Below are 26,262 nucleotides of genomic sequence, written 5' to 3' on the forward strand. Positions count from 1 at the left end.
GCTTTTGGTCAAAGGATGCATTCAAAATCAATTATGAGGGGAATATTGATTGAACAGGTGAGAGGCTGTGGAAGTTATTAAATCTGTAATAAGTATTTTTCTGTAGGCGCAACATGTTTCTCCAGATCGTTTCTTGAGATTACTTTATTGCACAAGGCAGCAACGAGGTAAGATAGATCTGCAGTAAGCTCCACAATGACTCCGATAAACCTCCAGGATCTCCAATAACTCCCTAATTCACCTTAATGCGTGGCTGCAACTTCTAATGACGTATTCATTTGACTGATCGCTTCTCTGGGACTTGTAATTACCAAATGTCTTCAGCCATGGGGCTCTGTGTTTCGCACAGACGAGGGACAGACTTTGTCTCAATTAGCTTTCGGTTTTTATCTCCTCTCTCTTCTCTACACCTCACCCCTCAGTGCCACTGACAAGGATGTTTGTACCTGCTATACACAGCGGCAGTATCAGTTCAATCCTTGGCATGACTTTGAAGATTAGTCACCCAACCATGAAGAAGCTTTTGAAGTGTTGGGGATTCTTTGAAGTTTGCGATGCAGTGGGTTTTTTTCTCTTGTCAATGCTTTACACAAAGTTTTCTGCTACCTTTGAACATTCAGCCCGGCAATAAGAGAAGGGAGCAGTCACAGGCATAAACATAACATGATGGAGATTTGTATCATCAAAGTCCATCTGAAGGGTATTTCAAACACATGTCTCATGCACGTAGGTCCCTTCATGTAGAACTGCTAATGCTGTTCACAGTGAAAGTAACTATGTGGATACTTTCCTAGACTATATTTACACATTGTTCTTTTAAAGTTACCCTGTTTGACCAACAAGTACTGATGATTATTCCATTCATGTACGCAATGAATAAATATAAGTCTCGTCTTTTTCTCACTTGGCAGACAAAATGTTGACGAATAAAAAATGAAATTGACATTGGAAATGAGGAAAACCTGCTCATTCAAGCCTGATGGCCACATAAAGGAGAGCCATAGCCAACTTTTCTTGGCCAACTCTGCATGTGTAGGATGATTTTCCCTGGCAGCTTACCTCAATATGGAATTAGTGAATTCTTGGTTGATTGTGTCGCTAGAAGGTGTGAACGCTCGGCCGGGGCAATGGCACTTCACAACAGACTTGGTGATACACCAGCAGCAGAAATATGTACATAAACCCGACGATGGACATGGGCTAGCATCTTTTTTTGTGGCAGGCGTTGCGGAAGGCAAGGGCAGCTGCAGCTGAATGAAACCGCTGCTGACATATAGGTCATGGAAGGGTACAGATGGCTGACCAACACCACCAGAATGAGGGAATGCCAATTATATCATCCCTATAACCTCTTGGCTATTGACTCAAAAACAGAACACACTGCATTCATATGCATAGTCTACAACACCAGCAAAGTGCAATAACTTTTTTGAAACTTATTTTGATGACAATAATAGTCCTGTCTTGCATAATAATTCCATAAATGTAACCAGTCAATTGTAAGGTCATTTAAATCCCACTGAGCTGCTGCCAAGCCATTAAAGTACAACAATTGCCTGTCATCTTTTACAGTAGACGCAATTGAGCTCAAAGTGCTGCCTATAAACACAAAATATCCTTCTGGAAACTGATTACTGTATCGATAGTTTGACTAAACATTCAACTGTTTGGCGAAGTGACTCTAAAAGATGCTGAAGCCAGGGCTGCAGTTTGTGTTTTCAGTACAGTCAAACACTTTTAAGTATACTCTTAATGAAGAGTGGGGCTTCTGTTTTACTCCTCCTGCTGAGTAGATGTTAATACATGCTAATTTGCCCCCATTAAAAATGTGTCCCAGCTGCAGCTGCAACTTGGACCACTAATGATGACACATCCAGATTTAATGAGGAGCAGAACGGTCAACGGCCAAATATATTAGACCCTGTTTACACGGAAACGGAAAGGAAAACGAACAGAATTCGATATCAAAAAAGTCTTCCGTCCACAAGCAATCGGTTCAATAAACGTGTCCGTCCACACGAGACCGCTCGACCCGCTGGAGACGCTGTAGTACATAAGCCGGGCCTGTAAGTGGCGCTGTACTTCCGCCACAAAATATACCAAAAGCAGCAAAGAAGACCTCCCGAGCATGGTTGCCTGGTTGCCCTTCTGTTTATTCTCCGCGGTGGATTTAGCAACATGTAGTTCATGTAGTTCTCCATGTCCACTTGTTGCTGATGGTTGTGGTAGAGGAGCTGTAGATTTGGGTGAGCAGCAGAGGTGGGGAGAGGCAAGGCTCTGGCTGTTTCGGCGGCCTCTGTTTCTCTTTTTCTCCCTCCCCAAGGCGAGCGTGTGCTCCTGCTGTAAAAGGAAGGTGCACCACCCACTGCCACTAACTCTGAGCCTGGCTCCCCGGTAGTCCACCAGCAGATGAAAAACACCCACCTCTCCGCTCTTCCAAGGGACGAGGGAACCGTGCGGCAGAGTTTCCGTTATAATTTTTTTGCGCCGGTCAACATGTTTAAATCTTCCGGACAAAATTAGAAAAGTGCCGGTCAAAGGTCTTCTTAGTTATTTATTGAGCTTTAAAACAAATTGATAACGACTCTATATAATAATATAAGAATAATAAACGGAGTCTCTCTTTTCCTCCCCCTCTCCTGACAGCCCGTCAGTATCCGTCTCATGCAGCTGGCTGATCCAGTAATGAGTGACCCGACAGTAAAAATAAACATATTTATAACTAGTTTAGGTAGTTTGAGAGGTAATTAAAATAGCTAAGTGTGATGATCTAACTTCAAGTGTGTGTTTTGCTCTGCTCACCGCTCCATCACAGCGAGCGGAGCTGCAGGTGATCATGCAGAGCTGCGTGTCTGTCAGCAGCAGCTGATCTCTGATCTCTCTCTCCTGTCCGATTAGATTAGGGTGAGCAGGAGAGGTGGAGAGAGGCAGGGAATGATCGTATAGGGCGTACACACGGAGCCGTTTGGCCCCCCAGAGCGTTCCGTCCGCAGATCTACCCACCTTGGGACCCGTTATAGTTTGAGGGCTCCGTTTCCGCGGTTCCGTTACGGCCTTGTGTGAACGAACCGTCAATACGATAGAGAACTGTAGCGGATAACACCCGTTTCGTCTCTGTGTAAACAGGGTCTAATGGCGCGTCTCCACTACAGCGCGGAGCACGGTTTAAGAGGGCTGTGACGTCAGCGGCCCGTTTTTGGTTGCGTTTCCACTTGGCCTAGTACCGGCCGGCGGGTCCTAATTCACAGTTTTTCTGGCCTCATAAAATCGTGGTTCTAGGGCCAGAGACAACGAGGCTGAGTCGGGCTGAGTATGCTAAACTAGAGAGAGAATCGCTGGCAAGGGGGCTACAACTACAACAAGATGGACATATTTGACCGTGATTTAATTGTAATACACGTTTCAAAATGATGCCGAAGTAACAACATACTGATACCGGTTAGTAAAAACCATGAATTAATGCTTTGACAAGTCTGCAGACAGACGGCAGGCGAAAAACCTTTTAAAATGCGTGTTTTCTAAATGGAGATTGGCTAAGCTAACGCAGTATATGCTCCGACCGTCCACACTCACAACGGCCTATACAGACATAAATAAACCAGCGACTGTATTCGCCATGACACAGGCAGTCTGTGGTTTGTACTTGTTTAACTTTTGTCTAGTTTCTGAACATATATGAGGAGCTGTGAGCTCTGAGTGCTAACAGCTAACGGCTGTGTTGTTTTTTTGGGGTTCTCATTGAAGATGACGTCACGGCTCCGCCTACACTGCGTTACTATAGATACTACCCCAGTTCCTAAACTGTAATGGAAATGCGCCATAAAGTGAGCCAGTCCTAACGAGGCCTAGCCATACCGAGCGAGGCCGTGTAGTGGAAATGCGCCATTCGACCCTTCAAACTAGCACCTCTACAACATTTTTGCATATTTAAACACTCTGGTTTCAGTTATTTCATTTAATAATGTTTTTCTCCATTTGGATTTAAATTAAGTGTGCTGATCATTGGTTATACTGTAAGTTGCGCCAGTGAGCATTTTAATTTGCAAGATAACCATAAACAATATGCAACAAGTGACAACATTTTTTTTTCTGTTAGCATTAAATGAAATGTGTGTTTCTCTCCACACACTGGCCTACTGCCTGAAACGCCTCGATTGCACTCTATACTTTATTGCTGTTACATAGTGACTATGTAAGATTGCTCTTCGATTGGCTGGTGCTCCAACACATTGTACGTGATGAGTGGCTGGACAAAGCGGTTGACCAATCACAACAGGGCCGGCCAGATAACCAATCAGAGCAGACTGAGCTCTGGTTTCAGACAGGGGTGAAAAGAGGTGATGCAGCACAGGCAGTGTGAGAAGTATGGAAACATGTCACAGTAGAAGCACAAAATACAAAAAGGAACTTAATAATTACCATAATAGGGTCCTTTTAACAACAGCATAGCCCCAGAAAAACCTAACCCTAATGCAAAGTAAGTGTAAAATACTCTTTCCTAAGCAGTGATATAGTATGATATTTTACGTATCAGTTATATTTAATCAAATGTGTAGTTTCAAATTACATTTCTTTGTATCAACAATGGATCACATCACTTCTTGTAAGTGGTAGAAATCTTTCATGGCAATGAACAAAAACAGAATCCTCACTGACTCTACAGCATTATAGACTTAATTGCTTTACTGTTTTGCTTTTGGCAGAAGGCAGGTAATTGTTGTAGTTAGCAGTGAATATATGTCAGTGATCTGTTTACATATGTTTCCACTCATTGCAAATTGTGGAAAATATTGACTAACACAGAAAATTCAAGCTGGTATAAAGCTGGAATTAAGTGATTAGTATGTAGTAGCACCAACATCATAAAATATCCTGTAATAAATCAAGTATTTGACAACTATTAGTTGATGACTAATGCAGCAGTCTGGATTGCCATAACATGCAAGATTTTCTTACACTTGTTTTTACAGCTGTTATAGTAATTGGAGCCATCGTTATTGTTACACTTTAGTTCATACTGCTGGTTTCAATATATTATATATTAGTAGGATGATGCAATACTGTGAGAACTAGGGCTATAAACATTAAAGGGGACCTATCATGCAAAATGCACTTGTTGATGTCTTTTATACATAAATATGTGTCCCCGGTGTGTTAGGGAACTCACAAAGTGTCAGAAAACAAAACCCTCTTGTGGGGGAAACTTCTGTGTAGCAATGCAGGAGGAGTCACCGACTCAAAGGAGACACGGGGAGAGCTGGAGCTTTGATGTCAAACACTGATGGGTTTATTTGGAGCTTCGGCCGGAGAATTCACAAAACAAGTCAAAGAGTCAGAGGTTCTGACTTCACGGTAGAGTTGCCACGTGAATTCTGAAGAACTCTACCCCTGACCCATGCATTTAGCTAGTTCAGAGAGAATAATCAACATTGTGCATAAAAAGATAGAATCATAACACCTCTATTTATACTTTTTTATTCATACCCAGAATCAGCACTTTAGTAACAGGGTTGAAATAGAGCGATATGAGGCATGGCTAGAATGGGTGATGGGTGTTTGGTATTTTTAGCAAAACACTTTATAGACATGTTTTTTATACATTTTTATATATCTGAGACCTATGCTATTGCCTAAAAATAGCATGATAGGTGACCTTTAACACGTTTACCCTCACGATTAATCTGGAAACCTAAACGATTAAAAAATAATGCAAATTAATCACATTAACACATTTGACCAAAAGTTGCTGCTTGAATAGCATGGCAGTGACATGGCAGAGAAAGCGTCACCGTTGCATTTTTGGATTGACCGAAGACCGCTGGACATCATAAGAACCATCACTATCTAGGTTTAATGGCACAACTGCACTTGACGCTTTATTCGGGGTGAAAACGTAGGAAAGGCATTTCACTGAACCATGCACCAGTTTCTTGAAGTTTTACAGGAATTTGAGATCAGGGTCACCACTGTAGCAACAAATAGTGCTTGCAGTATGATAGTGGCAGAGATATTATTCCCAGTGTAGCACACATTGTACAGAGGGTGATCACACCATCTCTCTGTGACAGCGGGTTTACCGATGCTAGTCTTTTAAACTTGTGATCATGAGTTATCACAGATTATTATTGCGATTAACGCCATTAAATGTTTGAATCAATTGACACCACTGGTAAAACGTTATATTAAATCAGTCTGCAGCCCCTCAATACATAATAACTGTAGCACAACTAAAACATGGGTTTCAGTTTTGAAAATGCAGTGTTAAAGTTAATGCAATGGGCATGGAAATTGAAGAGAAGTTTTAGTTTCGGATGGAATGTGATTATTTTTTTAAACATGCATAGCAAACCTTTAAAAAAATTTGTATACTTTTTTTATCCCATTAGAGTGTACTTCAGAACACTTTACACTAGGGCTTTTCTGTTTCCATTCAGAGCAACTAATGCATTGCATAAACAGGATGCATTGCCATGGTAACCAATGGTGTATTGAGGTGAGACCGTAGTAGCAACTGACCTTGAGTAGTTGTGTTTATTGTTTTGCTGCTTGTACTAAAAGGAAGGATTGCAACTCTGTTTTCAGTGTTTTCATGTTTATTGTATCCTTCAACCCTCTGATTGTGATTGGTTATGCAGAAACATATTCTATTTTTCTTTTTGTCAATGTTTTGCAGCACTCTGGGCAGGAAGCTTTAAAATATTCTGTGGAGCAAAGTTCTATAGTGAGACGCAGGCTTTCAAAACAGTGTGTCATAAAACACCCTGGTGCTATCCTTACCAATCAAATTGGATTAAGAGCAGACAGAGATTGATCTATACCGCGCTCGACAGCTCGCTGTGTTTGACCAGATTAGTCTCAACTCTGTGCAGCTGCATACTGCCATTGAAAGAAATAAAATATTTTCACTAAACTTGAAGTGTTCCCTTGTCCATCACAAACAGCAGACTCCCCCAGGACAATCACAAATCCTACTCGCAACTCATCCTGAGCCTGCAGTGCCGCGGCACACAGGAGTTGTTCCCACCTCATTTAATCCATTTCCCCTCTGCAGGTGATTGAAGGCCAAGAGAGAAATTGCTCCATTTGCATGTTTGGCTAATTGTAAAATTGCTCTCGGGCTTTCTGACAGTTAATGCACTTTCTGAGAAAAGGTTTTGTAAGAGGAGTTCAGAAGAAAAAAGGTTGGAGCTGTAAAAGTAAAAGCCACTTGAGGCTGTAGTATTGAGGCAAGACTAAATATATGAGGTACGGAATGGTGTTTTTCCCAAGTACTCTCAAGTATATAAAACAAACTCTTAGTAATTTGTTTCAAGTATTTATAGCCCAAGAAAGAAAGTCAATGGTTTCAAGAAGGTTTTTGTGTATCACGTTCACAGGTACGGATGCATGGTCAAAACCGGGCAGAACAGATAACAAGTAAAAAAGAGATAGGAAATGCTGGAGAGTTTGGCAAAACACACAAAACAATCTGGCAGAGGACAAGTGAGAGTGAGGTGGTGTATATACTGTGGAGCTAATGAGGGAATGAGTAGCAGGTGAGTGGAAGGGCTGGGGAGACCAGGTGAGGGGAATGAGCTGATTGCAAGAGCCTGGAGGAAGGCGGGATCTGGCATGACAGGACAGTTATGATATGCAAAACCAAAAACAACTCCACATGTGTCGAACTTGTGACATTGTGGTTAGAAGGAGACTCACAAAGTGTCAGAAAATACAACCCTCTCTCTTTTCCTCCTAACCCACATCTCTAAAAACGGGGAGTACAACGGAGCTGATCCATATTTGCTGCGGACTTGACGTCATAACGGAAATGTGGGCTGGCTTTACATTGAACTCCTGGCAACGTCCCGCCCACATCCCAACCTATCGTCCCCATATACAGTCAGCTTGACAAACGTTTGAGCCCCATACTGTTTCAGAAATAATGCTTGATGTGGTTTGGAACATAATAGGGTGTTTAATCACAGAGCTCACCGCCTGCGTGCGGACGCTCCAAAGGGGCGTGGCCAGCAGCAGCTCATTTCCATTTACAAATTCACAAATATTATAGTATATTTTATATAATATGTATGTAGTCTCTCTTGCTAAAGGCTCCGATATGTTAGTGAGCTACTTGCTAACTTTGCAATTTGTTGCTCAGAAGGTAGCATACAGTGTGTTGATCTGAGCTTTTATGATGGAAAAACTGCCTGCCAGGCAAGCTACCCCTTAATTATTAATAATTCAACTTTTTTTCAAAGAGAAAGGTTTTCGTCAGAGTTACATAAATCTGTGAAAACAGTACAAAAAACAAAAATACATACAAGTGAACAGTAAAACAATCAATAGTATGAGAAAAGCTGAAATCCGTTTTCTCCCTGTGTTGTTTTTCAAAACATGGCATGACAGATGATTTACGAAGACGTTTCAAACTAAAGCAGCAAGGGTTGAATGGTAGAGGGTTATGTTGAGTCATAAAAGTGATATTGTGTCTTACTCACTGTAATTCATTTATGCTTTTACAGCGCTTCAAGGCCCTTTGGCAGGTAAAGTTGTTGTACTTCCTTTTTATTTGCTCTATTTGTTGAAGCCGTGTACTTACTAAGTAGAATCACAGCCCAACTCGTTGGATTGATGAAGCGAAATTGGCATATTAAGCGTTTTTTCTTTCTATCTTTAAGACTAAATACACTTAAAAGGAGCCGGTTGGCATTTAACCGGCATTTAATTGCTTAAGGCCACTATCCTTTTTTATAATATACTATGTTTCTTCCCCCATCAAATCAGACAGAATACTGTGACTTTCGTTTGTCATTGTCGGGCACAATAGCTTCACCCTCTGAATGCGCTACACAAAAGCGCACTGTGGCTGGTTGCACCACATAAATGCTCTGCAGCCTATAGCCTACAGAACAAATAGCATCATTGATTTACAAATAGAGTGAATTTATTTCTTGGTTGTTGCCCTTGCTTTCACCGGCAGAGAGACACATTTTAGGACAAGATATAAATGGAAGGAATCCACAAGGCAATTATTCCACCTCTGCAGTACATGGCAGCTACACCAATGGAAAAGGTGTATCAGGCTACCTTTGTCTGTTCTGTCTCAGTGAGCAGCTTCTCCAGCCTTTCCTCAGCCCGTCAAGATGCTTTGGCAATCAGAGCAGAGTGGCTGAGGCATGGCGAAGAGAAATGTACAGTGGTGGAGTGGAAGGAAATTACAAAAGGAATCAATTCAATGAGTTACCTCCCTCTATGAAAAGATGTCTATAAATCAGGCAGGTGGCCGAACCCAAACAACAACCTTTAAGAGCCTGTCCACCAATCCACAATGCATTACAAAACAAGGTACACGCCGTCATATATCTATACTTCTATACTATATTCTACACTAAACACAGCAGTGCTGTTAACCACATGACCTAAGTGCATTTTCCACTGATCTAATCCAGAATTTGTTTCATTGGCATGAGATTGCAATGCTTTATTATACCAGTGGCACAACTGGACCTTCTGTAGACACCCCCCCCCCCTCCTGTACATCTGTTCACTGAATGATCATCTTGAAAAGGGTACTAACAACAATTCCGCAACATCATCTTCACCTGTTGCCATTTCGACGTAAAAAAACAATAACACTTCAAATGAATAGCTACGTCGCACTTACGCTGGATCCTCTGTCTTCAGAGCCAGTGAACTAACGGGCCTTCTAGAGTACCCTGGAACCGTGCGAAACTCTGAAAGAATACGCCCATTGGCTACAAATCAATATATGATTGGTTGATCAAATTGTCAATCCAAACGTACGCTCTCATTCAGTGTAGGGCCAGAGCATTCTATCAAGGATATAGAATACCTCGGTTGAAGGATATTCTTCCCAGAGACCCAGAACAGTATCTGATTGGTTGCATTTTTTTCGTAACACAAAACCACTCAAATGCGTAGTGCATGGACTGAGAAAGACAAACAAATCAACGTAACACTGTAATATTACAGATCAACAACACAGATACGATTCTCATTTATTCATTTTATTTACATTTTATTAAATTGTATTCATATAATTATTAGTTTTATCTGAGTGTTCCAGGGTATTCTCTGAGTACTTTGAAGGCCCTGATGGTTCACCACTTTATTATAAAGAGGTGAGCTTTGCCAGGGTTTTCTGTAATGGTACAAGAACAAAGTGCTTCATTCCAAGAGGAAACATCCACCTTTTGAAAAATGTGACACCTATTCTGACACGACCATGCTGGCATGAAAGCAAAAATGAAGACTTATCTGTCTTCTGCTCTTTACTGACAAAAAGGCAGCACTGTAGAAGCTGTAATCATTTTTAAAGAGCGGGTGAACACCAGGTCATTGTTTCCTCTAAAAGCCATTTGTAGAGTTTATTTCTGGGATAAAGCTCTTCTTTGTGCTCTTTTATTTTTTACAAGAAATGTCAAGTCTTCTGAACAATTACTCTTCAAATTACATTCCAATTACACTCCCGGTGCCTATCACTTGTGTTGTTTCCTTATGTTTCTCTTCATGACCCTACCACCTCAAAGGATGAGAACCCTAATGGAGGTTGTAAATAAAGTAGATTGCAAGGTCAGCAGGAAAAACCAGTGATGGAATAAATTAGGTTCCAGCTCTAAAGAAAACAACAGACAAGACAACATGAATTATAACAGTAAGGTGTGGTAAAAGGGTTCTGTGACCGCAACCTTCTCCTGATTTATCTGACCAGAGAGGCAATTTAACGCTTCTCTGCTGATTTGTTATGTTCGCTGTGACCTGTCCGATGACATCAATATGGGTTGGGTGTCAGATGGTGGGCTTAAACTACCGTTAGGTGGCCATCGTGAAGCTCATTTGAGTTAGCACATGTATGTGTGTGTGCCGGCGCCACATTAATTTCCAGTTGTCTGCTGCTGATACATTTCAAGGCCACTTGAGAGATGGCGTTCAGCAGTTTATTTCCACACACACGCAGAATCAACACACACCAATGCAGCACTATAAACATTGCCACATATCCGTAGTGCATGTTGAAAAGTCAAGCCAATAGCATCACCCTGTACGTGATGTAATGCTAAAAACATGTGCTGCCAAGTGAAATAATATGTGTTTATCCATGAGTGAGCAGCTGAATGTCTAGCATGATCTCAGTCTCAGGTGTAATGGATGCCTGCCAGAGAATCTCTCTCTGTAAATCACATGGCTGCTCTTGTATTTCCTGGATGACTGGTCAGTTTCCTCATCATCTACCGTAGGTACAGAGCGAGCGACCTTGTGATGGAATGTACCCCTAACTCCGTTTGTGAATTGCATCATCTCACTGTAGTTTGGACATTATTGCATTCCCTGCTATAATAAGCTGAATTATAGTGCAGCATTTCACAATAAAAAGACATCGTGTAATTGTGAAGATACTGAGCTGTAAGGATCTTCAGCCTCTTGCAATGGAAAATGAAGTTGCATATAGGAAAAGAAAGACAGCCATGTGACAAAGTGTGTTTGTGTGTGTGAGTGTGTGTGTCCAGCATCAGTGTTACCTTGGTTACTAATTCTATTTACTAAGGATTGAATCCATTATTCAGGTTCCTCGTCTCAAAGCTCAAAGTGTGTCAGGGACAGAGACTCTGAGGAGGCAAATATTGAATATTCAGTGTTTTAATTCACACTATTTCACAGTGTTTAATAAACAACGTGTATACCATGCTGAAATATAAACTGTAATGAAAAACTGATTTTATTAAGCTATACAAAACTAAAATCAATGGGAAATGCAAACAATCATATATCTACTTATCTACTTTATTCTAACTGTGATTACATATGGAATTAAAACAAGTGCATCCTTTCCTTGGGACATAATTTTCCTGCAAATCATGTTTTATAGACACATTCAGGGCATGAAAAGGTCACAAAATAATTATTGCAAGGGAGGCCTACAGAAGCTGAGGGTAATATGTGCTGATAACTTGACAGCGCAAAAAAGTCTGAATAAAACTGTAACATGAATTACAGCCTCCGCATTCTGTGATCAGTGAAACGGCACACAAAGCATTAGGGACGCAACAATATGGGTATTGAGATATAGAAGCTTTCTCACTGACAGCTACCAGCTACTGTATTTGGTTTCTCACAAAGCAGAGAAAACTGCTGTGAAATTCACATACCGTTGCTCCTAATTCTCAGCCATACAGTGGTAGCATTTCAACAATGCAAAAAATGATGCTGAGGTAAGCAGTTGACTTGCCACTGATACATAACATAATGTGTACCTTAACCAACAACGGCCTTCATTAACAATCACTGTGAAATACATTGATTAAGTACAATGTCTTTTATGGAGCCCTAAAGTGTTCAGTATAAAATAAATAAGAAATTGTGAAATAAATGGTTGGGTATTACAGTAGGGCATTATAATAAAAATAATGATCGTTCTTATTTTATGGCATCATAGTTAACTTTTCTTCATTTATATAATTTCCATTTTGAAATGAGCTTTCCCAGTCTGTTTTCCAAGTGATTTTTAATCTCACATTATGTTTCATGACATAATTTCACTTTCATTTTGCCCCCAGCCTCTCAGCTGGTCCGGAAACGTGTTGCGCAAAATGAAAGTGACGTCCCTATGACCTGTTCTTTCTTTAACCATTCAAGTTCACGACCCAACTTCATGCCATCCCATCAGAAACTGCCAGCTAGCTAATTTACCAGTAAGTACAATTGATACACCACAGAGAGCCAGTATTAATGGCAGTAGATAACAAAACAAATGTGGCAGTGTTGTTATTAAATGATGCTTTTCCAAGGCACACAACTCTGAAGTGCAAAAACAGATAGTCTTTGTTGTGGTTACTTACAGTAAGCCAAGAGTAAGTTAGCTAGTAAGCTGGCGGGTGTTTGATGAGGGAGGCTGGGGCCATGCAATATGAAGATTCAAATGACAAAATTACACTTGATTGTTAACTGATTAACAGTTAAATTGGTAATTTATATGTTTCACTATAGGATTATTTATTTCATAATTTCTTATTTGTTCAAATAATATTGACCTGGGGTTCCATAATGTTAGAGTTCGATTTAGCTGGAGTTAGAGTGCCCCAAACCTCTAAAGCTATGTCCTCCCCTCCCCCCTCTTTCTGTGTCCCAGGAGGGCAAGTGGATGAGAATGACTGGTAAACTCCAGACCAGCAACGTGACCAACAAGAATGACCTGCGCTCGCTAAACTCCAGAGTCTTTATTGGCAATCTCAACACAGCCATTGTCAAGAAGACGGACATAGAGATCCTCTTTGGCAAGTACGGCAAGATAGTGGGCTGCTCTGTGCACAAAGGTTACGCCTTCGTACAGTATTTGAACGAGAGGAACGCACGGGCAGCTGTGTCTGGAGAAAATGCACGTGTCATCGCTGGACAGCCTCTTGGTGAGTCATTTTTGCTTTTTACTGTTTCTCTCTTTTTTGTCGAATTGCTGATGCCATCAGAAAATCATAAAGAGCCAACATGATATGTCCCTTCAGAAAACTTTTCCCTTGGACTACAGGATGTTTTGTTAAAGCCTGTTCTTCACAAGAGTAATGGATTGTCTCTCCCGGGAACATAATATGCCTTGGGCACCTTGCAGACTAGTTTAGAACCTCCCTGGGCTCCTAAATGCTGAAGTGTCTGTGCTTGTTGTCATGCTGTTTTGGAGAAAATCCCTTTGGAATCTGTGAAATGATCTACAAGTGAATATAAACGCAGTTTGATTTGAACATTTACCAGGCAGCAACTTGCAAAAGTATGTCAAAGACACACTACTAGCAGAATATGTTAAATGGCCATGGGATGTAGCTACTTATGCTGCCCAAGGATACATTCTCTACTGTGTGTACTTTGCTATGGGTTTGCTTTTGTGGATGTTGACTATAAAATGTTTTCATACACATTTGTGTTGCTCAATTGGAATTCATTTTGTATGTGAAATACATCATCTCAGGCCTTTTTTGTGAAGCTTTGGAATTAGATTCAGCAGTGCTCATTTCTAGACACTGCTTATTTAAAACATTATTTTAAAATAATCACGACTGGATGAATCTGCATGCAGGCAACAGACCTTTTGATTAAAGTATTTTAAAACGTGTTTGGTGTGTCAACTAAGGAAGGGTTCAGAGTGTTAAGAGTGCAAATATCACTGGCTGTCAGTATACAGTTAAAAATATCAGCGTATGATGATACAAGGGATCATTGCATGATGGAAGTTAAGTGTGGATGGATTATTATTTGAATGCTGAATACGTACAGAGTTGATATTTGGCATCAGGGATCTGTCGTAGGCTTTTCACAGCAGTGGTTGTGAATTGATAATATGAATTAAGGGAAAGGAGACTCAAAACCAACAGTGGGGTGACAGTGGATGTGTGGTGGTTGCAACTTGTTTGGTATTTTAACCAGGGTTAGGGTTAGGGTAAGTGCTAGGAAGTAAAGAGAACAAGGGTGTTAGTGTATTTAAATGTAATCTTGTTTTCTTTGAGGCCCCGGCTCCACGAGGACAAATACGGCAAAACGCATCGGAGTAACGCAAATGCAACCGCAAAAAACCTTCCGTCCCCACGCAATATACACCGGATTGTGTCAAGCTCCACGAGACGGCTCCGTTTACATCCAAACGCTGGAAAAGCTGCAGTACATATGCCGAACCTGTACGTGGCGCTGTAACTTCCTCCACAAAAGCAGCAACTTCCTCTACAAAAGCAGCGAAGAAGAATGGTTGTCATGGCTTCTGTGTATTCTCCGCGGTGGGGGCCGACAGAACCGGGCAGAGTTTTTCGCCGGTCAGCGTGTGTTAAAGTTTAAATCTTCCGGACAAAATTATAAAAGTGCCGGTCAAAGGTCTTCATTGTTATTTATTGAGCTTTAAAACAAATGAATAACGACGATATAATGATATATAATCATCAAATACACGGAGGCTGTCTCTTTTTCCTCTCTTCTGACAGCGTCAGTGTCTGTCTCATGCAGCAGCTGATCCTGTAATGAGTGACCCGACAGTAGAAATGAACATATTTATAACTAGTTTAGGTAGTTTGAGAGGTAATTAAAATAGCTAAGGGTGATGATCTGACTTGAAGTGTGTGTTTTGCTCCCGCTGCATCACAGCGGCAGGAGCTGCGTGTCTCCGTCCTGTCAGATTAGACTTCACTCGCGTTTATGTCCATATCGAGATAAAGATAAATAATCTGAATTCAAGGAGGAGCTCCTGTAGATGTTGCACAAAGAACTGTAGCATGGTCAGTAGCGACTGGAGCACGATAGCAACCCTGCGGGGGAGAGGCGGGGCTATGAAAACGAATGACCGTATAGGCGACTCCACGGCCCCGTTGGACCCCCCAGAGCGCTCCGTTCCCAGATCTATCCACCTTTGGACCCGTTGTCGTTTGCGGGGTCTGTTTCTACGTTTCCCTTACGGCGTCGTCGAGCTTAGAGGGCTATACGCATGAGAAATATGCGGATTCAACCCGTTTTCGTCCTCGTGGAGCCGGGGCCTGAGTTGGTCAAAGAGAGCTGTATGTGTTGGATTTATTATGTTAATGTCTACAAGTTTTTATTTGGCATTCATGCTTTGGCCACTTCCCACGTTGAAACAGCAAGCTCCACACAGCAGGGATTAGTGAGTCATGGTAATACCTTCCCCCCTACAGGTGGACACTACAGTTGGTGGTTAAGTAAATGTTGTTGACAAATAGTTGGCAGGCATATTAATTAGTAATATATGGCTTTCCGATCTGAGGGAAACTAGACCCCTTTGCACTTAAATGATTCAACGTCTTTACATTTATTCCTGGTATCAATATGTATTTTAAGTGTTTGCACTGAGTAAGAGGCTATCACTGTCTCAAATGGCTGATCAAAGGCCTCAAGAGTTTGCACTATGGCTTAGATTATAGCAAGATATTGTCTGAAAATGCAATGCATATACTGTACACAAAACGTCCCTGACAATATACAGAGGTGGTTTGGCCAATTGGATTGCAACTAGTCCTAAATACAAATGACATGCATCCGTACTTTCAAGTACTCAAGCACTATTACAATCCGGTCACCCAAAAAACAATGAATACAAGGGGAACTAGAATGTTCCGCCATGGTTTTGGTATACATAGTTCCTTCATGGACATTTCAGCAGGACTCTTGTACCATGGCTTGAAGCTTATCTTTCTAACAACTTCTACATTCTGCCACTTCAATATACATTATCCTCAGGGCGGTATTTTGGGGTTAGGGTTGATAATGAAAAATACAGTTTTCACACAAGAAAATGAACACAACCGGGGGAAACAAACTCAGTTAAAGGGCATTACCCAGTGAAAAAGATATTCCCCAGACTGTTAACTACTGTGTTAATGAGCATTAACTCAGCTCATTAAATGGTTATTAAAGGACAGGTTAACGGTCTTCTTTGTATTCCCAGAACACATTAATTAACCTAAACATAACACCAGGCAACTGACTAAACTGCCTCAGCCTCTTAAAAATGCCATTTGGCCAAGACCCTGCTTTCACATGGTTTAAAAATCCTTATTCGACAAAGTGGCCAGCACTGATACAATTGTAAAATAGTAGCAAAAAACATTATGATCTAATCACTAAAACCACTTGCGGAGGTATCTTTTGTACCGTAAATGCTAATGCTTCCTTAGCATCCTGATGACCCACAACAACCCAGTTCTATTATCTCTTGTTGGTTTGATTTTAGGAGCTGGCTTAATCCACAATGTCTGAACATTTCCAAAAGCCCAGCTTGCAATTTACACATATTCTGGGTGATTCAGTTTGCCTGTAACATATAGAATCAATCAAGACACTTTTGAAGATGCATTTATATGCCAGGTGTGAACTTTCCTTTGCAGAGCTGTCCGCTTGGGATCAAAACACCAAAGCTACAAGTCAATGCCAGATGAAAGCAATTGGTTTGCTTTATTTGCTTTTTTGTTGTTAAAAAGGGTAGTGTGCATCAAGGCTGGCCTTATTGGTGTTTAATGTCACCTTTTCACCAACTAATGGGATGTTCACTCTGAAATTTTTTTTTCTGATCTTATATCCCTGCAACAATGAATAAAGCATGGTAAAGAAAAATCTAAAATTGCAAGTAATGATGAGCTCTGTATGCCTGATTAAAGGGTGGCTAATGTGCTTTTGCTCTTTCAGTCTTCCATTAGTTTCATATTTGCCATTATGAATATTGTAATCAGCGAATAAGCAGAAAAACAGTTATTAAAACCAAGACCATCATGGTAGAGTGCTCATTTTGGCTCTGACCAGGTCAGAGCCAAAATGAGCACTCTACCATATCCAGAATAATGGTGTTAGTGATGTATGTGTTTCTTATCTACAATTCATAAGACTCTCATTATGCATGATTTCTTGTTTTTGGTTGAGAAAGCACACATAATCAAAAATCTGACACCATAGTTGAATTCAAACCGACTGTGCAGTAAGGCAACACTGCCCTCAGTGATATCACTCAATCTACACGTCATGGGACAAGAATAAGTCTTAATTGACAATCAAGGACACCCTCAGTCTCCTCTCAAGCTGATGCTTTTTATATTACAATGGCAGATGAATGGATCAGCTACATAATGATATCGAGTTTAGTAAATTACCTCCACAAAGTATCTGTCCTACTGTTTCACCTCAATTTCAGGGATCACATTTGAGCCGTGTTACTGGTGGAGCTGCATTCAGATATGTTGGTGTTTCAACCACCGTTGGCTATTGGGATCATGAGAAGCCCGTATGAAATGAAGCATGGCATTTTGTTACGGAGGCAGAGGTACGTTTGAAAATCATGGCTTTCTGCTGGCACTGGAAAAGAGGTCAAAGGAATAATCACATCGTTCTTCGACTGCACGGACCCACCTCAGCAGCTCAGAGGCACTGGTGATGACTTATCTGTGCACTCAAGTGTCAAAGGTCAAAGCCTGCCACCTCCACAGAAGATAAGACTATCACTCTGAATCTGTGTGTATGTGTGTGTGCGACTGTGGATGAAAAAAAGCTGATAAATGAATGCAAAAATGATATTATAGCACAGCTGGCATCACCTTCCTCCCCATGCCACTAAGTGGCAAAAAGGGGATGCTCCATTACCCTATCAAATATGAATAGGCGTTCACGAGATCACATCTAGGATTGTGAGCACAGCAATCATTACTAAATAGCAATGCTATTCTGAATGGCACAAGTGCAATGTCTCTGTGCATTTCCTGAGTTACAAGCATGAATAAATCAGTCTTAAAGTACTCCGCATGAACACAGATGTTGCATTTTGAGTCTTGCAAAGCAGAAGTGAAGGATATTTCCTCTGTTGTCTCTTTCACAGCGGTGCTGAAAACTCAGACAGCGTTCCAATTAAATCCATTAAGTAAATACATCTGCATAGTGCAGTGTTTTGGCATTTATAATTTGTTTACTGTTTGCAAACTTTATTAAACAGATTTTAAACTGACATGCACTAACTGCAAAGCATTTGAATATTAGGATATTGTTTTTTTTGTTATTATTAAAGAAGGTAATACACCTTACATTACATATAACAGTAATGCCTAGTAGTATGTTGGAATGTCTCACCACTGTTTAAATGTCATAAGCATACTGATCTTTCTTTGAGTTTTGATACCTTCTTGTCTCTTTCCATGTTGTCTGCTAACGCTACAGTATAGGAATTTTTTCATTTTCAGGATACCGGAAAATAATGTACTTTTTCATTCAAACCATTTTACAGCACTCTTAATGTTATTTTGGCACATTATTTGTGCCTGGATCTAATTTGTTTTCTGAGAAGTTCCTTGAGATGACACCCCATTATCCAGTGTTACCAGTTTCAAAGGCACTGCAAAGCTATAGGTGTTATTTTGGCTAATTAGACCTCTGCTCAGATGGGTGGAGCTCGCAATCTGCAGTCACAAAAGTATCACAGCCATCTGAGTGCAGCTCTATGTTGTGGCATAAGGCACGTTAAGTACAAGTTTCTCTGTCTCTCGCTTGTTGTCGTTGTGTGTCTTCCCTCTGGCTAAAAGCTGGATTGGGGAATTCCTCCTGACACAGTGACATGATGATTGCTGGCATCCATGATCCTCAAATGCATCTGAGCAGTTTTCCGTCATCGCCCACTGAGATCTCTCTGCTGTATCTCCATGGCCTCGCTCCTCAGTCAACTCTGTGGGCTGCCATAGAGTCAAAGAGTGACATATTGTTTTCCCCCCGGCTCTCCCAGTGTGCACTAAACCTGACAATTCTACTGCTGAGTCCCCACATATACATGTATACAACTCACTGTATAACCCATATGTAACTGAAACTAGCTAGCTTAAAACCAACTTAGGTTTTGGAAAGACATTTTCTGAAGAGTTGGGATAGTTGGACTACTTTGATGGATTTGAATCAAAAACTTTGCAATGCACACCACCCTTGCCCTATATGTCGTACGATGAAGATCTAGCTTTTTCTTGTTTTTCTCATCTACAGGGGTGGTTGTTTCAATTATGTCCCAATATGGCACTGTGTGCTTCTGTGTACCTCCATGTAGGCAGCATATATGTGTGATTGGCAGGTGGTGATTGAAGCCCCAGTGGATAAGGACAATGAAAGAATAACATCCCACATTTTTCTGAAAGAGGCCATGAATGGGGATACAAGCTGCTGAGCAACCTGTGAGTATGGGAGGGGAAAGGAAGAGAGGTTAATAGCAGAGAGAGAGGGAACTAACAACAAATCTGGAGAGTCTGTCTTGTAGCAAGCACTCGTGATAATCCTCCCTCTGTTGACTGCTGTTTTGCGTATCCTAACCCCCCTAGAAGAGATCTGCATTCCTTTCCACCTGGAGGTGTCATGGTGAAGGTCCATCCCATTACAATATTAATGACCAACTTGAAGGATAATGTGTGATGGATCACCAATCATACTGCCTCCAAATGGCATTGGCCAGTGTTGGGCACATAAATAATAACGTGATTTAGATGCAAAATCCATCCTAAGCGGATTACAAAGGCAGTGGGACTGCAATCAATCGTCATTTTGGGCCAACATGATGCATAGCAAAGAGCACAGGACACACAAGTATACAGCGAGGGAAGAGAAGAATGGCTAGGGACAGGTAGAGGGAGGGAGAACTGCTTTAAGTGTGTAGTGTGTTACATCATGGCAGTGGAAAAATACACCTACTAAAGGTATGTCATTTTGTTTCCTGATTTTTTTTTTTTTTTTAAATGTTGAAATAAACTTGCCAAATACAGTTGCTGCTATGTCAATTTAAAATAGTTTACATTCTCTTAAAGGCTTTTACACTGTGTGATTTGTGTGCTGCCCCAGTTAGAAGAACACAGTTGTATGAGAAATGAAGCCAACATTTGAAAACATTGGACTTATTATGGACTTATTTATTACTATATAGTTTTCCCTCTGCTTGTGGAGTATGACACCATGTTTGCTGGATTTCTGCCATTTGTATACTATGCCTTTTTTGTATTACTTATGTTAAATGGTCTACCCCCACTGAAAACAAATTACCCTTTGGGATAATTAAGTTAATAAATCAAACCAACCCTTCTGTATATGACGAGAAATAATGCAGAGTTGATTAGTAAGTAAGGGTAATGCTGACGCTAAGAAATTACAGTGTTTCATATTGTCCTATTTTTGCTGATCATGAAGAGCTTTACCATCTCTTTCGTCACTTTTATTTTGTATTGTTACCTTTTTTTAAATGTTCTGTTTGCATTTTATTACTATGACTGACAGTCTGACACAGATTGTGACCAAGACTCACCTCTTACAGGGTGACATACTGTTCAATTGACTCGTAAGATTGCTGTTAGCAATAACAACAACAATCTTAAACTATAGGTGCCTTAAAACAATAGGTCAACATTTCTAGGAATGTATTTATTCCCAACATTCACATAAGGAATTAGATATCAATGCCAAATATGTACATACGGTTTTAGCTTCCACTACCTTGCTAGCTTAGCTTAGAACAAAGAGAAACCAGCTAACATGGCTCTTCTTTAAGTCATTAATAGACCCTACTAACTTCAGGTAGAGCAACACAAGTGATACATTCTTGTCTAAAACATAACAATGTGTAAAAACAGCAGAGTTGTTTCATGGTGGGTGGCTGGCCTTTGCTTTTTTCCTAACGCCTGTTAAGAAAGTATTTAGATTCAGCGGTATTCTGGAAAAAGACAAGATTATGCAACTCATAGAATTCCAACACTCACTCACAAAATACATGAACTCCTGAAATGCTCTAAATATCAGAGGCTTAATATTCTAAGTGATTACCCGAGGGGGATTTTTCTTTAATGTCTATCCAAACCAATCCCCCTGCTTTTTCTCCACCTGGCTGCTGTAATTCTTTCTATCATTCCCCATTAGTATTCACAGGCTCTCTTTCACATTGAAATTTGCATAGATAATTCCAACTATGTCTACAATAACTGCACAGCTCAGTAACTTTTGAGAGCCAGGTTCAGAGGCATGAACAGTCATGAGTGAGAGGCCTAATGGGTATTGCAGTATGCAACTAGATGGTCCAATTCCTCCTGATCCATTGGCCTGAGCCTTGCCAAAGCGCTATAGAAATATAATTTATTGTTATTATTATTAACCCCATAAGGCCCCCTCTGTGTCTTTCATGTCCTCGTGTTTGCTTCTGAAGCTGTGAGAGTATCCACTGTGTCTAAGCTTGTGTGTGTGTGCCCGCAGATGGGAAACGTTAAAGAATTCAGGGTTGTGCTTGAGTCAGAAAAAGGATTTTAACCAGACACACTGTAATATTGATACATACACATATCTTTTTCTCCGTCTGCTCTCTTATTCTCTCTCTTCCCTCCTTTCCATATCTCTGCTTGTCCTTGTGGGTGATTAGAATGCACCCTGGTTGTCCGTGTCCTCCCTCATTAATCACGCTCGGAGAGACTGGGCCGGACGTTTGAATGCACAGTTGGCCTGACCCAGCACTCGACAAAAGAATCCATAACATCAGGTACAGAGCGATGTGCAGGCTCACACTCACAAAATAACATCAACAGTATAGCTGAGCTGAGGATTTATGTGAGCTGTAATGTATTCAGGATATAAGAACGTGTTTCTCTGGCAGAAACAATACTGACGAAATATAAAGATTGTCATTGTGCAACTAATAGGCTTTAATAAAGCCACCCAGGAAACCAGGAAAGCACATTTCCCCGGCTGCCAGGATCTCTTATTGTTTCTCTGTCTCTCTCTCTCTTTTCCTCTATCCTTCTCCCTCTTTCAAGCATACTGACAAATGCGTTAGTGGGGCATGAGCCACTGTGTGGACAAAGTGAGATGGATTACTGTGTGGATTTTGGCAGAGGAAACTGAAGCTAATTCTCTGATTAGAAACCTGGGTTCAAAAGGCAGAGAAACACTGAGCTGTGAATCAGAGTCGCAGCGCAGAGCTCAGCGGGATCCAGAAACGTGTGTGAGAGTGTGAGTGTGAGTCTGTGTGTGTGTGTGGGTGTGTGTGTGTGTGTGGTTAATATATTTAAGTGGGTGGGTGGATGCATTTGCTCATGTGTAGAGTGAAACATGCTTGTATTGACTGCATGTGTCTTTGCGTTTGTGCTTTGGTTGTGTTAGGATACAGTATGTAATATGGCACAGAGCTTTTTAAAATTCCCCACATGCGTTTTCAAATCGCAACCGGATGCTTTCTGTTTTCCTCAGAACTACAGCGCTTGTTCCACCAAAGCAGGATCATGAACAAGAAGCATAGAGAATCGCACATTTAAATTAAGGATTGTGTGTCATCTTAAAAGGGCCCCATTATGCTCATTGTCAGGTTCATTTGTGTGTTATTTGCCTCTGTGACATGTATGCTTTTATGTTCAAAAAGGTCTTTAATTTTACTCTATTTTACCTCTTTTCCCCCTCTGTCTGAAACCAGAACCCAGTCTTCTCTGATTGGTTACCTGGCCAGCTTTGGTGTGATTGGTCAACCGCTAGGAGCTGTCACACCCCTTAGCCTATCAGGTATAACATGTTGGAACGCTTGCTATTAGAAGCGCAAGTGCAGTGATGTCATTATTTGTTACAGAAGTAATTAAAGGAGTCCAATTTTTACTTGGGATTTAGTCTTTGCAGACCATTTACATGCACAAAAACCTATATACTGTAACACACTACAGGGTAGGGAAAACCCCAAAAAGCATGACATGGCCCCTTTGAGACACAGTGTGTAAATACCACAGCCAATACATTGTGCAATCAGCATTTACTTTAAGAGATACATTAAAGCAAAAAGGTTTTTCTCATAACCTGAATATAATAAAATAAATAGTTTATTCAACAATCGAAGCTTCCTTTTCCATCCCCCTGTGACAGAGCAACATCGTAGGATATTATATAAAAATCCCTATTGGGGTGCAGGGCGGTGTGCTGGTTGTTTGAAGGGTTGCAATGTGTCAAAATATGTGTCAAAAAAGCCAACGTGTCAAAGTGCCCTTGAGCAAAACAAAAAAACCTGCTTCCTCAGCACAAAATGAAAAATGTAATATCCACTGCATAGTCACCGGGATTTCCAGTAGATATCCAGTGGATCAACACATGAACACATACAAAATATAATATACAGATTTAACCCTTATTGCTTCTTACAGTAGTAAATGCAAAGGCTGACACTAAACTGTTTTTGAACACCAATAATGTTCAATTTCTTGTAATGCATTCCGTCAGCATAAATTAAATAGAAACAGCAGGAAAAACACAACATCTTATGTAATCTGGCTGAGATGAAAGGCTTCTAATAAAAAACACAATCAAACACAAAGACTGTTTCTGTTTTGTAAAGCAGAGCCACACAGTGTTGCATCTAATTGAATATAAAAGATTGACTACCCAAATGCAGGCAAGCCATTTCGGAAAAAGCGAACACACTTCTACTTTAATCCTAATGTTTTGTTTTAGAGATAACTGTGTCGTGTTTAAAGCATTTCTTCAGCAATGGTGCAAGCTTATTTTGTAGCAGTGTGGTTATTACATAAAACCTTAAAGGGGACCTATTATGCAAAATGCACTTTTTTATGTCTTTTATACATAAATATGTGTCCCCGGTGTGTAAGGAGACTCACAAAGTTTCAGAAAATACAACCCTCTCTCTTTTCCTCCTTACCCACATCTCTAAAAAAAAAAAAAAAAAAACAGGAGTGCTAACGAGCAGATCCAGGATTTGGCTCATATGACGTCATTGGCAAAATGTGGCGCACGTGACACGTCCAAACCTATCGTCTCCGTATACAGTCGTCTAGCTGAATCCCCTCTCGCAGCTGTGTGTCTGTGTATTCAGCAGGATGTCTGCAGGAGGCACTTAGAGTAAAGTTGTTATATATAATACATATAATGGCACTGTTCTAGCGGTAAACACTTAAGAAAGAACATGTCGAGCTATGTGCTGTATCAGAAACAATGCGCGGCGTGTTTTGGGAGTAATATGCTCTGTGTTTACATTAGCAAGCATCGCTAACATTCAGAGCTAACGCTGTACTGGAGAGAATATGTGTAACGTAATGTCCTAAACCCTGCGAGAGAGAAACGTTTGAGCTCCATACCGTTTCAGAAATAATGCTTGAAGTGGTTTGGAACATAATATGGCATTTAATCACGGCAGCGTTTAGCAGAGTTTCTCCCGGTAGAAAACTCTCTTAGCAGGGGAAAGCTGGGTGACGCTACAAAGGGGCGTGGCTAGCAGCAGCTGTTCCATTTAAAGCTACGGTCACAGAATCAGCCTTTTTGGAACAGGGCTGGAATAGAGGGGTATGAGGCATGGCTACAATGGATGATATGTTTGGTATTGGTATTAAGCAAAACACTTCACAGACATGTTTTGTATAGGTATGGCCCTACAATATATTTTTCAAATATAGCATAATAGGTCCCCTTTAAATAAATAAATTGGGTTTAAATAAGGTCAAGGCAAGGCAAGGCAAGTTTATTTATATAGCACATTTCAACACAAGGCAATTCAAAGTGCTTTACAAAAATGAAAGACATTAAGAGCATTAAGAAACATATTATAAAATGGCATTTAAAAACACTAATTTAAAAGCAAAGATAATAAAACATGAATAACAAAAGATAAATGAATTAAAGTTACAGTGCCGTGTGAGATACACACATCTGAAATGTTTAGGTCTGACTCTCAATCATTGCTAACTTTCTTTCTACTTTCTTAACTTATCCTTTAGTTATTTCAAGTATTTCATGCTAAACGAACCCCCCTTTTGAAAATGTTAATCTGCAACCCAATATTTCGAAAATTCAACGGATCCTGGCCATTGTGTAGCATATACAATTAATTTGCTCCCAGACATTCATGTGGCTTGCTAGTGTTGGACCCAATCTGTAACCCCAACACACGTAGGGGACTTTAACCACCTAAAGAAAAAACAGTGGGGTCTGAGAGAAAGCATATTCAATGTACAAATCACACATTTGTTTTGAAAGAAACAAACCAACAAACTTTCTTTTTAAATGTAGTAAAGTGTTTATATTCCCTACCATTGTACCAGTGTTCGTGACGGCACCCACGATATAACAGCGACACACCGACGTGAGTCAGTAAGTAGAGGACACACATCCATCTTCATTCCTGTCTTCATATCTTCCGACTGACCGGACAGCTACCTCACAGTCTGAGGCAACATTTCCTTCCTTTGTCTGATCGAGGATCCCTGAAGCCTCTTGTAGCTTTTAGCTGTTAGTAAATAAACTGATGGAAGCCCAGACTGAGGTGAACAGTGGGGACAGTGTGAAATAGGATTAACTTGAAGCCTAACAAGCATCCTGGCTGAGATGTGTTCATTAATATTACATCCGTCTATTACAGAGAGGAGGGAAGAGAGAAACAGAGGGGAGGGGGACAGGCTGCGAAGGGAAGTGACTCTGGACCACTGAAGGAGAACGGAGTTGGATAATTGTTCCCCATGCATATGCAAAGCTGACTGTTTTCTACTGAGAGCTTAGGTTCACATAATAGGGCATGCTTATGCACACAGCATAGGTTTGAAATACTAGATCATTGTTTGGAGTTGGAGATCTGGACTTCCTTATGATGCAAAATCAATCCAATGTATTTGTCTCAGGAGGCTTTACAATATTTTACACGGCACCCTATGTCCTTAGAGAGGAAAAACTGCCAATAAGAAACCCCACAATCAACAGGGGAAGAAATGGGAAACCTCAGGGAAAGCAACAAAATAAATCCTGTACACTAAATGTGCA

The 26,262-nt window shown here is 40.7% G+C and overlaps 1 protein-coding gene across 5 annotated transcripts in view; it reads left to right on the forward strand.

The window, feature by feature from the left end:
• The window catches only part of LOC117494595 (RNA-binding Raly-like protein), a 109,054-nt gene that overhangs the window by 33,073 nt on the left and 49,719 nt on the right, over positions 1-26,262 (forward strand). For all 5 annotated transcript variants that reach the window (XM_034145535.1, XM_034145528.1, XM_034145550.1 and 2 more), the window contains exon 2: positions 13,127-13,400. In XM_034145535.1, the coding sequence (XP_034001426.1) occupies positions 13,139-13,400 (262 nt within the window). In that variant the 5' untranslated portion in view covers positions 13,127-13,138. The remainder of the gene's footprint in view (positions 1-13,126; positions 13,401-26,262) is intronic.

Source organism: Trematomus bernacchii, unplaced genomic scaffold, assembly GCF_902827165.1.
Source record: "Trematomus bernacchii unplaced genomic scaffold, fTreBer1.1, whole genome shotgun sequence".
In the NCBI taxonomy this organism is placed as follows: domain Eukaryota; kingdom Metazoa; phylum Chordata; class Actinopteri; order Perciformes; family Nototheniidae; genus Trematomus; species Trematomus bernacchii.